Source organism: Stegodyphus dumicola, chromosome 6 (genome assembly GCF_044657685.1).
Source record: "Stegodyphus dumicola isolate Sdum_Otavi_A_Nest chromosome 6, ASM4465768v1".
In the NCBI taxonomy this organism is placed as follows: domain Eukaryota; kingdom Metazoa; phylum Arthropoda; class Arachnida; order Araneae; family Eresidae; genus Stegodyphus; species Stegodyphus dumicola.
Window position 1 is genome coordinate 211,914,815 of NC_140773.1, and position 14,222 is coordinate 211,929,036.

General features: G+C 31.9%; 1 protein-coding gene across 1 annotated transcript in view; it reads right to left on the reverse strand.

Moving 5' to 3' along the window:
- Window positions 1–7,677: 7,677 nt before the first annotated feature.
- Window positions 7,678–14,222, reverse strand: part of LOC118191866 (activating signal cointegrator 1 complex subunit 2) — a 90,785-nt gene continuing 84,240 nt past the window's right edge. The window contains exon 19 of the mRNA XM_035362720.2: window positions 7,678–8,540. Coding sequence (XP_035218611.2) covers window positions 8,528–8,540 — 13 coding nt within the window. The 3' untranslated portion in view covers window positions 7,678–8,527. The remainder of the gene's footprint in view (window positions 8,541–14,222) is intronic.

A 14,222-nucleotide genomic window follows, 5' to 3' on the forward strand; every position in this document is an offset into this window, starting at 1 on the left:
AATTGAAAGTGGGATATCTGCTATTTGCAATTCGATAATTATAATGCATTTTTTTTGGGGGGGGGGAACAGTTTCAAATTGAATAGTAATTATCAAATATTAAAGCACGAGCATCATTATTATTTACAGATAATTGATGCTTTTTTTTTTTTTTTTTTAATGGCATAGCTTGGCGATTTTTTGGCGACATTTTGATTGTTCGTTCGGCGATGCAACAAATAGTGAGGAGGAAAACCTGTTGAACGAGAACTCGGGCTTTTCATTTCGAGCACACTCACCCGTGGTGAACTGCATGAAAAGAGCGGATTTGACTAAAACTGTTAAATAGTGCATGTCTCAAATCTCTCATCAGAATTACTGATGCATTGCATTATTTCAAAAAGGAGAGTAGAGAGATGATAACAGCATATGTTGACACGAGTTTTTTAAAATACTGATTTTAAAAAGAGAAGTGCTTATCAAATTTGCATAAAGAAATAGGATTTTTTTTCATAAATTTAAAACAGACAGGATGTAAAATTATAAAATATGTAGTTTAGAGACAATGTAACTTATTGTGAAGAAAAACATTTATTGGTTCTCAAGATGTTTAACTGTAATTTTAAATGCAATAAATTTTGAGGAACTGAAATCTTAGCTTCAGATTTATTTAGAGGTTTAAACTTGATGATTTTAGAAAAGCTAACAAACCAAAACAAAATTTAATATTTCTAAACAGTAATGGTGTATAATTTGCAAATAAAAAAGATCAGTCTCTGAACTGCAAAGAAAATAAATATTAGAAGTAAAAATATACTCTAATGTTAGGGATCCTCCATTCTGATATTTAAATATTTTTAGAATTTTTTAATTTTATGATTTTGTTTGTACTACAGCCTTTTTAATTGAATTTTGATGACAAAAATAGAAGTTTTGAAAAGAGAAAGTTTAATTCTCAACTAAAGCAATTTAGAGTATTTATTTCCTAAGTGCATTTTTATTTTATATCATTCTTCTAGTTAATTAATTCATTTACTAAATTAAAATATATGCATAATTGAAGAAGTTTGCTATTTATTTTTATAAGATTAACATTAGGTTTGGTTATGTGTCATAGAAAAGATACTGGCATGCCATGTTAGACAAGTGATTGTTCACCTGATCTATCATAAGCCTCTTGAAAAAATGAAAAATATTAATCAGAAGGAATATAACCATAAGAGGTAAAAGTAATGAAATGGCTATCATCAACATTACTAGTAGAATGCCTACTTTCTACATTCATGATCCTACTGTGGGACCGCTGGTAAATAAGTTATTCTGTCTCGCTCATTTTTTTCCTTCCAATCAGCTAGCTAATCACATGTAACTCTATGCATTGAAAAATGTATTCATATGTATTTAATAACTCACACATCAAAAAGCTTGCATAACACTGATCCTTAAGAATTTTTTTCAATGCAAGAGGAAATTAAACTTCACTGCTTGGACTCCAAAGCAGATGTGACAGATTCATTTGTGCACTTCACCAAATTCTTAAGTGGAAAAGTGCATTCATTTCCTCATGTGTCCTGGCTTTTACGAATGGCATGCAGCTCACCGTTTCTTTGCAATGTTAGGTCCATAGGAAGAGATGAGATAATAGCTGGTGGTTAAGATAATGGCTACTATTGATAGTCGGAATTTGCCTTTCACTCATACTCTGCTGCAAAGTTGTTTCGAGATGGAGGAGTGTGTATGCTCTTGCGTATCATGCGTGTAAAGAATAAAATTCCAACGATATTTTCAAAGTGTCAAGATGCTCCTAAATATTTCTTCTTGAATCTTGATGTAATTTTCTTCCAAGAAGACTTTTGTAAGAGGGATGCAATTATCTTCTTTTGCCAAGCACTCCGATCAAAACACACTTTGCATTTTCTTGCCATTACATTATGGTTCCTTAAAAATGCTACTACCTGTACCTGCAATTTCATGAATATGTCAATGCAATATAAGCACCTTCATTTAATATGCAGCAGGAGGGACTCATAGTAACTTTTTAAGTCTGCTTGAGTGTTTTTAAGAGATTGTGGTTTTATACAGTTCATTATTTTCCATATTAATGAAAACTAACCAACTAAACCTAATCAAACACAAGAGAAAACTGGTGCTAAAAATTGTTGAGAAATCACAATTTCATCTCTATAAACATTCACAGTGAAATGATACCAAATTGCCTAGCCGTTTGTATTTATATGGAGTTAAATTTTAAGCAGCTTCAAATAATTCCTAAAATTCTCAAAGGATTGAAAATGAACAAGAAGCTTCTCAAATATGTAATTCCAGAAAGTGGCAAAGCACTGTCTGCTAAAGGAAACATCAAATTAAACTTGCTGAAGTTTTGCGTTCAGAATGTTATTTATAACCTTCTTATTCTGATTCTACTTCCCCCCCCCCTTGTTCTTATTTCATTTTCCTGGAACAGCTGAGAAGCCTCTGAGAATTCCTTCTGAAGACCTAAGGGCTTCACACAGCACAGATTGGGAACTGCTTTATGTGGTCTTAAAAAAGAATAACTGAAGGATTCTTTTTCCTTCAATGTTATTGAGTGATATTCTTTAGTGATTTACTAGTGGGTAACATTTTGTACTTCATCAGAGGCAAGAAATAATCTCAGTGTACTTGCTTGTGCAAAAGAAAAATACATATGCATCAGATTATCTCATAAAATGCACTGATTATTGAGACTGCATATATCCAGTTTAGTTAATTATGGCAAAGAAGTCTAGGGCTATCTGCTTAAGAAAGGGATGGAATCCTTCATGGAGATCTTTCCGAGGAAAACTGGCTCATTTACATGTTACACCTGTGGAAAACCACAAAAAAGCCCTTGCAGCCAGTCTGTTCACTTGGAATTGGGCCCAAGTCAGTAATACAGTGTTCAAGGATTTTACCGCTTGTTTGCTGGTAGACCAACTGCATATATCAGAAATTTTTCTATACACTTTTAGTTATTTTATATACATCAGATGCAGACTCAAATACGTTAAACATATATATATATAGAAATTAAATTACATTAAATACTAAAATTATAACCTTTCAAAGTATTACAAAAATGCAAAAGAAAACATGGAAAACCAATAAAAATAAATTAAGAACTTTACCAAAAGTGAAGGAGTTTCCACAGAATGGCTAAAATATTAAAATAGTCAGATTGGATTATTTTTTGCTGTCATCAGGATGATAGATGAAATTATTATTCCTTTGGTTTAGACAGTACAGTCAAAAGTCGTTAATTCGGACACCCATAATCCGGACCTCAAAGCTAAACTTTCTGCGCATGCGTCGTGTTTACGAGTACGCGCAAGACCTTTACGGCTGCGAATATGTGTGTGCGCATACGCATTTAATGTGCAACGGACGGTATAAGCTAAGCTAAAATTATCTAATTCAGTTAATGTTGCAGATTGCGTTGTTCCTAAATCTTCGAATTGTATCCGGCTTATTATTTTTTGCAGACTGTTAGAGCAATTTTATAAAAGTAAGCTTGAACTTTCGATTATGTCAAATAGAATTTCCGATATATATTTACTAATATGTAAAGGATATACAAAGTGAAAGTATGTTTGGAAATCCGAAATCTGTTTATGAATTTCACACGGTGTCGCGTAATGAATTGGAAGTTGATCTGTCAACACTATCCTTATCTTCAGGGCAGATGTTTTTATTTTATTTGGCTTTTACAATGTAGTATTTCATCTAATCCTTACTAAATGTAGTATTTCATCTTGATGTACTCTGTCTTTGATATGATTTAAATCAAGTTCCTCGTCATTATAATTCGCTTCCGATAGTGAAAGTGACCCAGAGGTTATTGAAAACGGAAAAATTTCGATTGACAAATTAGTCGGTATTCTCAACACAGCAATTATAGGACTTCAACAGCGGAACTTTGTAACTAAACAAGAAATTATGTCTGTTTAATGAATTAAAGAGAAAGTATTATCACATGAAATGAAGCAACTTAAACAACTTACATTGAAAGAAATGTTTAATAAAGTAAACAAATAAATATTAAGCTTTTTCTTTTCGTAAATTTTGATATCCTTTAGATCATAATTGTTCTTTATTTCATAAATTATGGTTTCATATTTTTAATTTTGTAATTTCTGCATGCCATCTTACCAGATTTAAACTGATGATCTATAATCCGGAATCGCCGAAGTCCCGACGAGTCCGGATTAACGACTTTTGGCTGTATTTATATTTTTAAAAACTTTTTCAAATTCCTTTTCCTATATATATATATATATATATTAGATCATATAATTCATAATAATTTATAATAAGAAATCTTTCTATATACTATCTCCAAGGAACACAAATTGAATTTTAAACCAGGAAAGATATTTTTTGAATTTATATTAGATATATATATATAATATATATATATAGAATGTATTACACACATATATATATATATAATACATATATATATGTAATACATTCTGTGGATAACCTGAGATTCTTTACTGCATATATGGAATGACAGAGATGTGTAGATATATAACGGAGAAAAAAATAGTTCGTAGTGGTGGCTGCATATTCAATATATACTTTTGTTACCAGATAACCAATTTTAGAATTTTAGAACACATATTCTTTACACATGATCATTATAAGTGTAACATGCACCCCACAACTCTGCACAACTTGTCACATTGCCAGACAATGAACAGATGGAGATACAAGCAGTACGTCAACAGAATGAAAGCAAAGCCCAAAAAAAGCATTACACATCAGCAAAGCATGAGACATATAGTAAAAAGTTTCTTTAATTATTAGATAAGAGCTGTCTCATTGCAGAATTAATAAATTGGCATCATGCAGATTAATTTTCAGATGATGCAGATACATATACTAAAAATCTTAGGATATGAATTAGATGTAGCCAAATTAAAATGAGGAATTAAAAAAACTACTGCTAATATGCAAGATACCAAAATATGAATTATTATTGGAGAAAAATTTATTACTAAACTTAATTAAATTTAATTGCATAAATGCCTCTTCAAGGCTCTATATTGGTGTTACATCATGCTTTCTCCACAGTAACCATAATGCAAAATTTCTTACCCAATCAAGCCTGTCCAAACTCATAAACAATACAACTTTTATGCCTCCTCTTTTGCCACTTTGTATTTCTGCTGGCTAATCTCCATTAATTCAAATGTAATTACATATCTAAAATTGTGGGGAGCATTGTTCTACCAATTAAGAGGATATAAGAAATTCGTCATCCAAAAATAAATTATGTATTATTAGCAAGCGAGTCATACTTTCTCCAAAAATTCCCTCTGGGCATCCACTACAATGCAATTTCCAGTACCTACACAGTAGAAAAGTGAATTGGTGCCTTCCCTAATCAAGTTGTAATCTAATATCAAGTTATCTTCAGCAAAATAAATTATCATATACATATATATGTCATAATAAGAGCAAAGGAAAAATGACGGAACACTGTAGATGCGTGCTTATCCTATATTGAAGAGGAAGTAATCTGATTGCGTCTTATTTAAAGAACTTGGCAATCGAGGCAGTTTTAATTCCATTTTTATTTCCAATTGATATTTGTAGCCACAATCACTTGGCACTCTAGTCATGCCTTTCCACAGAAGATTTACATTTTTGATATTGTTGGGATAGAAAGCAAGCCAGCGAAATTACATATTAGCAGAGTAGAGAGCAAAAGCTGAAGTGCGTAGTTATGAAGAATGGAAGCACGCGAAGAGAAAAGTTTTGGTTTACAATTCAGTGATTGGTCGTCAAGAGGCATCTGGTATTAACGGTTATGTAAGATCGCATGATTAATTTGAATGACGCAATGCAGATAAGTTATTACGATTGTAGAATAGAGAGCAAGAATTACTCTTTATAGTTATATTATAATTCTGATTCATACATTTTTATCTTACATATATATATGTATATATATCAGACCTCTATGCTTTCAAAAAGATGAATCCCATATTTTGAAATAAAAGTAACTGACAGGAAGAATTGCTTCAATAGATTAATTTTAGAAGTAAATCCCAAAATATTCTCAATAGCTTAAAGTATTTCTAACATTTCCAAGCATAACTTCAGCTTTATTGCTTGCTAAGTGTCTTTTAAAGTCTCCTCTTTGCTTTATACTCCTCTTTTAAGTACATAAAAAATTCTGTTACATTAACCATAAATATTTAAAAAATATTTTGAACTAGGTACCCAATATTTGACAATACAAACCTTTTTTATTAATTACAATAATTTAAATGCATTTTTTCTTTTAATCATTCAATTTGTTAAGCAATTGTAAATTGATTATATTCAAAAGATAAGTTAATAATCTTACGTTTTGCGAAATGGCGGCATTGTGCTAACTAGTTATGCATGAGGCATGTACATTGCATCCCCGCCAAAAGTGAACAGTTCTATATCTCCCATTCTACTGGGCCAATTAAAGAAATTCAACTTGTGTTTTTCATGTCTCGAAAGTGCGAATTAGGATATGTATTAGATTTATATATAGAACTGTTCCAATATAGATATTTTGCCACAAAATTGGACTTTTTCTGAAATGACATGTCAATGTTTTTCCATATTTCGATTCTACGACTCATGCCAAGCTGCCAAGTTTTGTAAAAATCGCACGAGTAGTTTTTAAAAAATTAGCTCTCAAAATTTTAGCTCCTCAATGTTAATTGAATTTGATATATATTTATTAATCTCTTTTTTTAATTAAATTTATTTGATTCTTCCTTTCACATTTCAAAATTTAGGTTCATTCCAAATAAAATTCGCCCATTTTTTCATGATTTATTTTTAAAATTCGTATTTTTAAATAATCTTTACTGCAAAAAATTAGTTTTTTTATTTAAAATTTCCATAGATATACGTGAATTTATATATTGGCACATTTTGAAATTTGGCATATTTGTTGAAAGCGATAATAACATCAAATGTGGTTACGGCACTTTGTTAAAACTACTTGAAAGTAGGAACAATGTAAATTTTTCCCTACTCATGCACAATGTAAAAAGGGAAAGGAAAATAGGTTGCTATATATTAAGAAGTTCGCCAAGTGAATTATTCTTGGCACAAACTGAAAAAAATGCACCAAAATAAATTTTTGAATTTCTCCCTAAATTTTGCACCAGATTTTACAAAATTTAATATTTAGACATAATTTGAGTTGTAGAATTGAAATATGAAAAAAATTGGCATGTAATTTCAGAAAAATTCCGATTTTGTGTCAAAATACCTATATTAGAACAGTGCTTTATAAATCTAATATATATCCTACGTCGCGCTTTCAAGCCATAAAAAAATGCAATTTGAATTTCGTCAATTGGCCCAGTAGAATGGCTGATTTAGAACTTTACTTTTTTCCTGCAATGTACATCCTACATTTTACTTAGATGCAAAATACCATGGTGGGTGAATGATATAGCTATAGTAGCATAACTTAACAGTACATAAATTTCAGTAAAACAGCACTAAGATTATTTCTAAAAGAAAAGAAAAATATGACCCTAAATACTAAATGAACAAAAATTCCCAATGAAAATTTTCACATTAATTATATTCTTTCAGATATTTATTATAAAGTTGTGTTTATCAGTGTTCATCATATGACTTAATAAAATGCAGTAATTCACTTCAAATAAAACAAAGTTTCCTCAGTAAAATATTTTATTTCTTATCAGCTCTCCAATAATAAACAGCTGTAATAGTCTAGTAAACATATACAAATATATAATTCATTGCCAATAGCTAACAAACATAGAATATCACATCAATAAAATTAATTATTTTAATCTGAAAATTTGAATCTTCATTCATTTAGGCACATAAAGTACAATTAATAATCAGACTTTATACAATAAATAAGGTATTAAAAAGCTTTAAAAAAGGAGGTATTAAATTAAAAAATAAGATCTGTTAATATTAAGAGATTTATATATATAGCTTTATATATATAAGGTGACATATTTAAAGACAAACAAATGCAAGAAATTCAGAAATGACTTTTCCTTTACACAACACAAGTATCTAAATAACGTAGCAAAATATTATTTAAAGATAATTTTGAAAGATATGGAAGTAAAATAAATTTTTAAAGATGCAGAAATAGAATAATAAAAAATTAAAATTTTGAACAGTTATAATGTTTTGTAATTTTATTACAGAGGAATGACAAAAATTCCAATCTTATTTTTTTTTTTTTAAATAACAGTACACTTTTTCAAGTTTTTGTGTTATATACTGTTAACACTAATACATATTTAATAAACATAAGTTTCTGTTATAGGAAAATTTTATAAACAATTTTTGTGTTCTGTATTTAAAAAAAATTATTGGGCTTTCAGTTCATATAAAAATAACTCGCATAAAATACAGAAGTAGCTTTCATTTGACACTTAGTTTAAATATCAACATAAAACATCTTTTAAATGCCACAACTGCATAATTTTTGCAGATATTGTCCACTGTTATAAGGACAGATCTTGAGTCGTCCTGACTATCATTCACAACCCCTAGAATGATGAAATATAAGAAGACAAGTGAAAAGATTTTTTGAAATTAGAATTAAAATTGCAAAGAAAAAATTAATAAATAAAATAACAGGAAATTTATCGTAATTCGAATTAAAATATAAGGTAGGATCAAAAGGTAATGCATCCTTTTTAAAATCAGAAGTTAAACAGACAGATTACAAAATAAAACACACATACGGACAAGGCTACATGTTTTAGCTTTTTCAACACAGGAATTGAAATGCTCAATACATTTACCCCACAATGTGATCACATTCACTAACAAGTCTTTTTTTACATCAAAAATTTACTTCCTGTCAATGAATACCCTTAACTTTTAACAATAAGTTACAATAAGAAAACAACTAATTTGATGTCTTTAGCCAGACCAAAAAATGCATCATTTGGGGATATGCAATTGCTCATTAAATCATGATGCACCATTTCTTTACGAATTTAAATCATTTTTTCCATTTAATCTCCCCCAAAAGTGTTTTTTAACCTTCCAGCACATGCACTTGGCAATTTTATAGGAGCATGCGCACGTCATATTTTTTACCACATCTATTATTCTACCGTTCTGGGCATGAAAGCCGACAGAAATGTATTGTAACGTCTTAAGCTATTTTATCGACCACCACAAGTTCTGAGAAAGGGAATGACCACCTCGAAAGTTCCCACGGACAGAGCATTTCTTAGCAAATTCTCGGAAAGAGAAAGTGACCAGCAGTCACAAAACAATCTCGGCTTTTTTGTTCCTCTTATAGTTGTTCGAAAGGAGACATTGTTCAATTCCCTTTCATTAGTTTATGGGTTCAGTGTCTCAGACCACCCGGTTTGAGACCCCCAGTTGGAATCAAAAAGTTCCCATGGTCTTTTTCACAGGCTGTCTTCATCATATCCAGTTTTTAATCAAAGTGCTCTCGCCAATCAAGAGGCGCTTCTAAAAATTACGGACAAATAAGGGTCCTAAAAGTTTTTTCGACACGCCCAGGACAACTTGAACAAAATCATGGAATGCAGTTTCAGAAAGAGAGAAAAAGTGAGAGTTAGTTGCAGAAAGTAGAGAGAGAAACCTTCTCTCGGTTTTTTTCCAGCTCGGCCACGAGCAAATTTTTGCTTCGCTCTGTGTAGAGCGATATTAATATCTCTGCCAAGAGATTTACAGCGAGGTAGCCGAGTTTGCCGCTACCTTATGAAGAGCATCCTGCTCGGACACAGCTCAGTCCGGCAACCACCGGCTTAGAGATTCGGTTAATTCAAGACAGCCTCATCTTGAGCCTACCCTCATCTTGAACTATTTCCAAACAAGAACTTTCATCTAAACAAGAACTTATTCACCCTACTGTGAGAACAATATTTTATAAGTTTATTTATTTTTATTTTTTTGCGTATAGCCTAAAAAGACCCCAAATAAATTCAGTTACGCTACCTCTTGTCTTTCAAATTCGTCACAGTATATTGATAATAAATTTGTAAAGAAATGAAATATTAACCTTACTATTGCAAAATACAAATATGTCATATTCAAATGAACGTAAATTATTTTTAAATGCTTACATTAGTCAGGTGGAAAGGCTATGATGTATTTCATTATAGAAAATTTAAAATTGATTCTTTAATAACTTTATTTTAAAATCCAAGCCTTTTTTTTCCGTACCATTACTATCATCATCCAAAATTTATTGTTCAGATTCACTGCTGATATTATTTATCTCTATATTTTTCTCACTCAAATTGCTATTGTTCTCACATCCAAAGGTTTCCTTGTCTTCTTTTTCTTCATCAGATAATTCTTGAAGAATGCGAACAAAATCAACTGTTTGCACATATTCCCCCCCCATAAAAACCAGTATAATAAATTAAGAGTCGAATTTATACAAATTAAAATAATACATGTTAATAAATAACACAAAATTACAAAATATTTTAGGAAAAATATATTTTTCGAATTTTCACCCATAACCATGCGCCTGTCATAACTTTTACGAAGAAGCTGCCATGTAGAAAAATGGTGCATATGACTTCCTGTTAGCATATTCTATGATGTGGGTAAGGGTTGAAAGGAGGAATAGAAATGACTTCTAGTTGTCTTAGTTGCGATATTCTAAAAATGTGCATTAAAAACGAAGTTTGTTGTGAACTTTGTGTATGACGCGCGTGCTGGAAGGTTAACAGCATGCTTTTTGTGTTACAGACAATTATTTTCTACAATTTATTTTAGCACAATAATCAGACTAGTGTCTTGCCAAATTGTAACCAGCTACTTGCACACTCAAACATTTGGGGGGGGGAAGAAAAGCTATCTGAACAATTAAAGTATTAAATTTTCAGACTTTTCACCAAATGATTTTTTTAAATTTTAATCTAAAAACATACACATCTTAATTCAAATCTTTCCAAAAGATTAGTTTTATTAACCATCCATGTGGCACAGGCCATAATGTATACATTCAAAATTATTAGTCAAAATACCATTAAGTACTCATACATGCAACTTCAAATGTAGCCAAACAATCAGAGTAATATATATATTGGAAGAAAAAGACCCATGGCACAAATTTAGAGTGTCATTTTGTAATTATATTAAAAAAAAAAAAAAAAAAAAAAAAAAAAAAACTGTTTACTCAAGGCTTTTTGGGCAACTTTAAGGTTTTGTGGCCCAAACCTTGATAGGTTAATTTCCAACAGAAGAGTTCATTTAAAAAGGTATCATTGTTGCAGTTTCAATGGTATCTGGATTACCTTAAGTTAACTAACTCATAAGTAAGACACAATAACACGCCGAACAAATACTAATTCAGAAGTCAAACAACAAAATGCATAAAAAGGAAACACAGAAGTCTTCTGTTGCTCAACATTGTTGGTCCGAAAATCACACTTTCAATTTTTCTGCTGCCAAAATTATTCAAAAAACATCTTCCATTGGAGAACTGGATTTTCTAGAGGCATTTCACATTCATAAAAATCTTTCTGTTCTAGTTAACGATCCTAATTCCAATCCAAATTTGCCTTCGGCTTTTAGAGAAATTATGTTTTAGTTCTGGTTTCGCCAACAGATGGCACCACTTGCTTATTCTTGTCCAGGCTTCCTTATCTTATCTAATCATTATTTCCTATCTTGTTCATTTGCGGTTTTGCAGCTGAAGATGATGGTTCGGTAAAACCATCGAAACTAGTCCTGTGAAAATTTTGTGAATATAACGCTGATTTTTGTTGTTTGACTTCTGAATTAATAACTCATAAGTGTTACATTGCTTCAGTGAGTCATTTAGTAAGATATGTCAGAATTTTCATGTAACTGTGCTGAATATAACTCTTGAAGCACCTCAATAATTCTCCACACAGAAAACCTTTCATCCATAGGCCCTGGATGTTTCTACCAACTCATACTAGTATACAAGGTGTCCCATTAACACTGCCCAAACTTCTTAAAATTTTAAGACATTCTTTCCTCTTCAGTGTTCCTCTCTTCAGATTCATAAAATATGCTCAGAGAGCTGCCCATCTACGATCCACAGGTTTTGAGATAAATAAAAGTATGTAAACATATCTGGTGCAAGAAGAAAAAGCTTTATTGGAAACATGAATATCGATACTTCCATATGTTCACATAGAAAGATGTTCAAAATATCGAGGCAAGCATGGGAGAGGTCTGGAATGGCTTACTACACACGTTGCAGCAGCTAGTATCTATCAAAATACATACAGCATGAACTATGAACAATTACATCACTTTCTGTAGTAACTAGGTCTCGATGAATAAATTCCTTCAGATGGCTCCATAGGAAGAAATCCAAAGATGGACCTGGCAATCAAGGTGGTCATAAAGCCATATCCCCAGTCCAATCCAGGAGCCTGGGTATTCCATATCAAACCAATTACGTACAGGAGCACCAAAATGTGCCAGAACTTGGGACCATAGGTCATTTATTGCCATTAACCTGTTCAGGACCACGTCGTGTATATGAGATGCAACGATTCCACCTTTAAATGCCAATAGATGGTGCTAAATGGTAACGGTTTTCACATCAGTTAAGTCATGGGGCTTTTGACTTTCTTGCATGAGCATCAGCTTCTGTTCTGTGCTTCTGGTTTATATAGATTTATTGGAGTAAACAAACTGAGAATCACAGCCCTTTAAGTTAAAGGGACACCCACATGTTTGTTTATTTAGTTTTTTTTTCCCCCCTTCATTTTTTGTCTTTATTTTGATTCTTTGCGTTTTTTGTTATTAGAATTGTCAGGAAATACATCCAGCTCTATGTTTTCTTTTCCCCACTTTGTGGAAAATGCATCTAGCTGACTATAGCAGGTGTAATGTCGCTGAACTCAGACCAGTTGTCCATTTTTATATTTATTTTAAAACTTAACATAAACTTTCTTGGTTGATTTAAAAGTAACTTTACAGCATTATTGAAAGAGGGAAAGATATCAGCTTTCCGATGCGGGATGAATCTTACTTTTTAGGCATATGCTCAGCGAAAAAAAAGCCGCCTTTGTCCTGTGTGTCGATTCTCATTTTGAATTATTCCACATACAGCAGAATTATTAAATTGGAATTTAATTATTTACAAATAATTATTGCTTACTTTTCTTTTACATTTCGAATTTGTAATTTTGTTTTCATGTGTACAGTACTTCTTTTCAGGCTTATAATTACAATTTTAATATTTCGCATGTTTCATTTATTTCTATTAATGTGATATTCTTTATATTAATAAATATTAATAAGTAATACATTATGTACATAACTTCAAAAACTGAGGTCCTTATATTAAAATGCTGATTTTATATGAATTATTTTGTAAAAGTAGGCTTAACTGTGAAAATGCGCGGGCCGGAGGCGGCGTTCCATTTCAGGGGGTTTGGTCCGTGGCTGCGCTTCATTGACCGCGCACTGGTCCTCAAAGGGTTAAAGGTATGCCATCTTAGAAATCAGAAAGGATCATGGAGGAATACCAGGTATGAAAGTGCTGTGACCCGTTCAGGCAACAGATATGCTCCAATCACGTGAATGCCTAGTATGCCAGCCCACACATTAACAGACAAATAGAACTGATATCTCTAGGCAGACTGCATGAGAATTGGACTCAGACCACATAAGACTGTTGTGACTGTTGAAGACCTCCATCATGTGTGAACATGTTTCATCCATCCACAAGATATATTCAATGAAAGCCTTATCGACTTCATGCTGCTGCAACAATCATTTACAAAAATAAATGTGTTGCTGAAAGTCATGAGTATAGCCCCTCTGACAATAACAGCTTGTGCACAGCATCGTTACTTGCATTCAGCTTCCTGGCTGCTGCACGTGTGCTCAGCTCGTAAGTTTCTTCCTCTCAGTCGGCCGTGCGTTTTTCCACCAATATGCAGATTGTGTGTTGGGTGGATGCTTTCAGTATTTCTCAGTCTGTCATCCAACATGTGGATGAGTGGCATTACAAAGACGATATGATAGAAAGCAACGGGCATACTCCCTAGCAGTTCTTAAGGCATTACCTTTACACTGACCAAAGATAAAGTAAAGATTGCAAACTTCAAAAACTGAATACATAATCAACATGCAAAGTGGTGGTCAATTACCAGTAGCTACTAGATGCAGTATTTTAAATACGATTCAAACGAAGGATTTCATGGCATGCGCATGCAAGCCTTGACATGCAAGGTGGATATTTT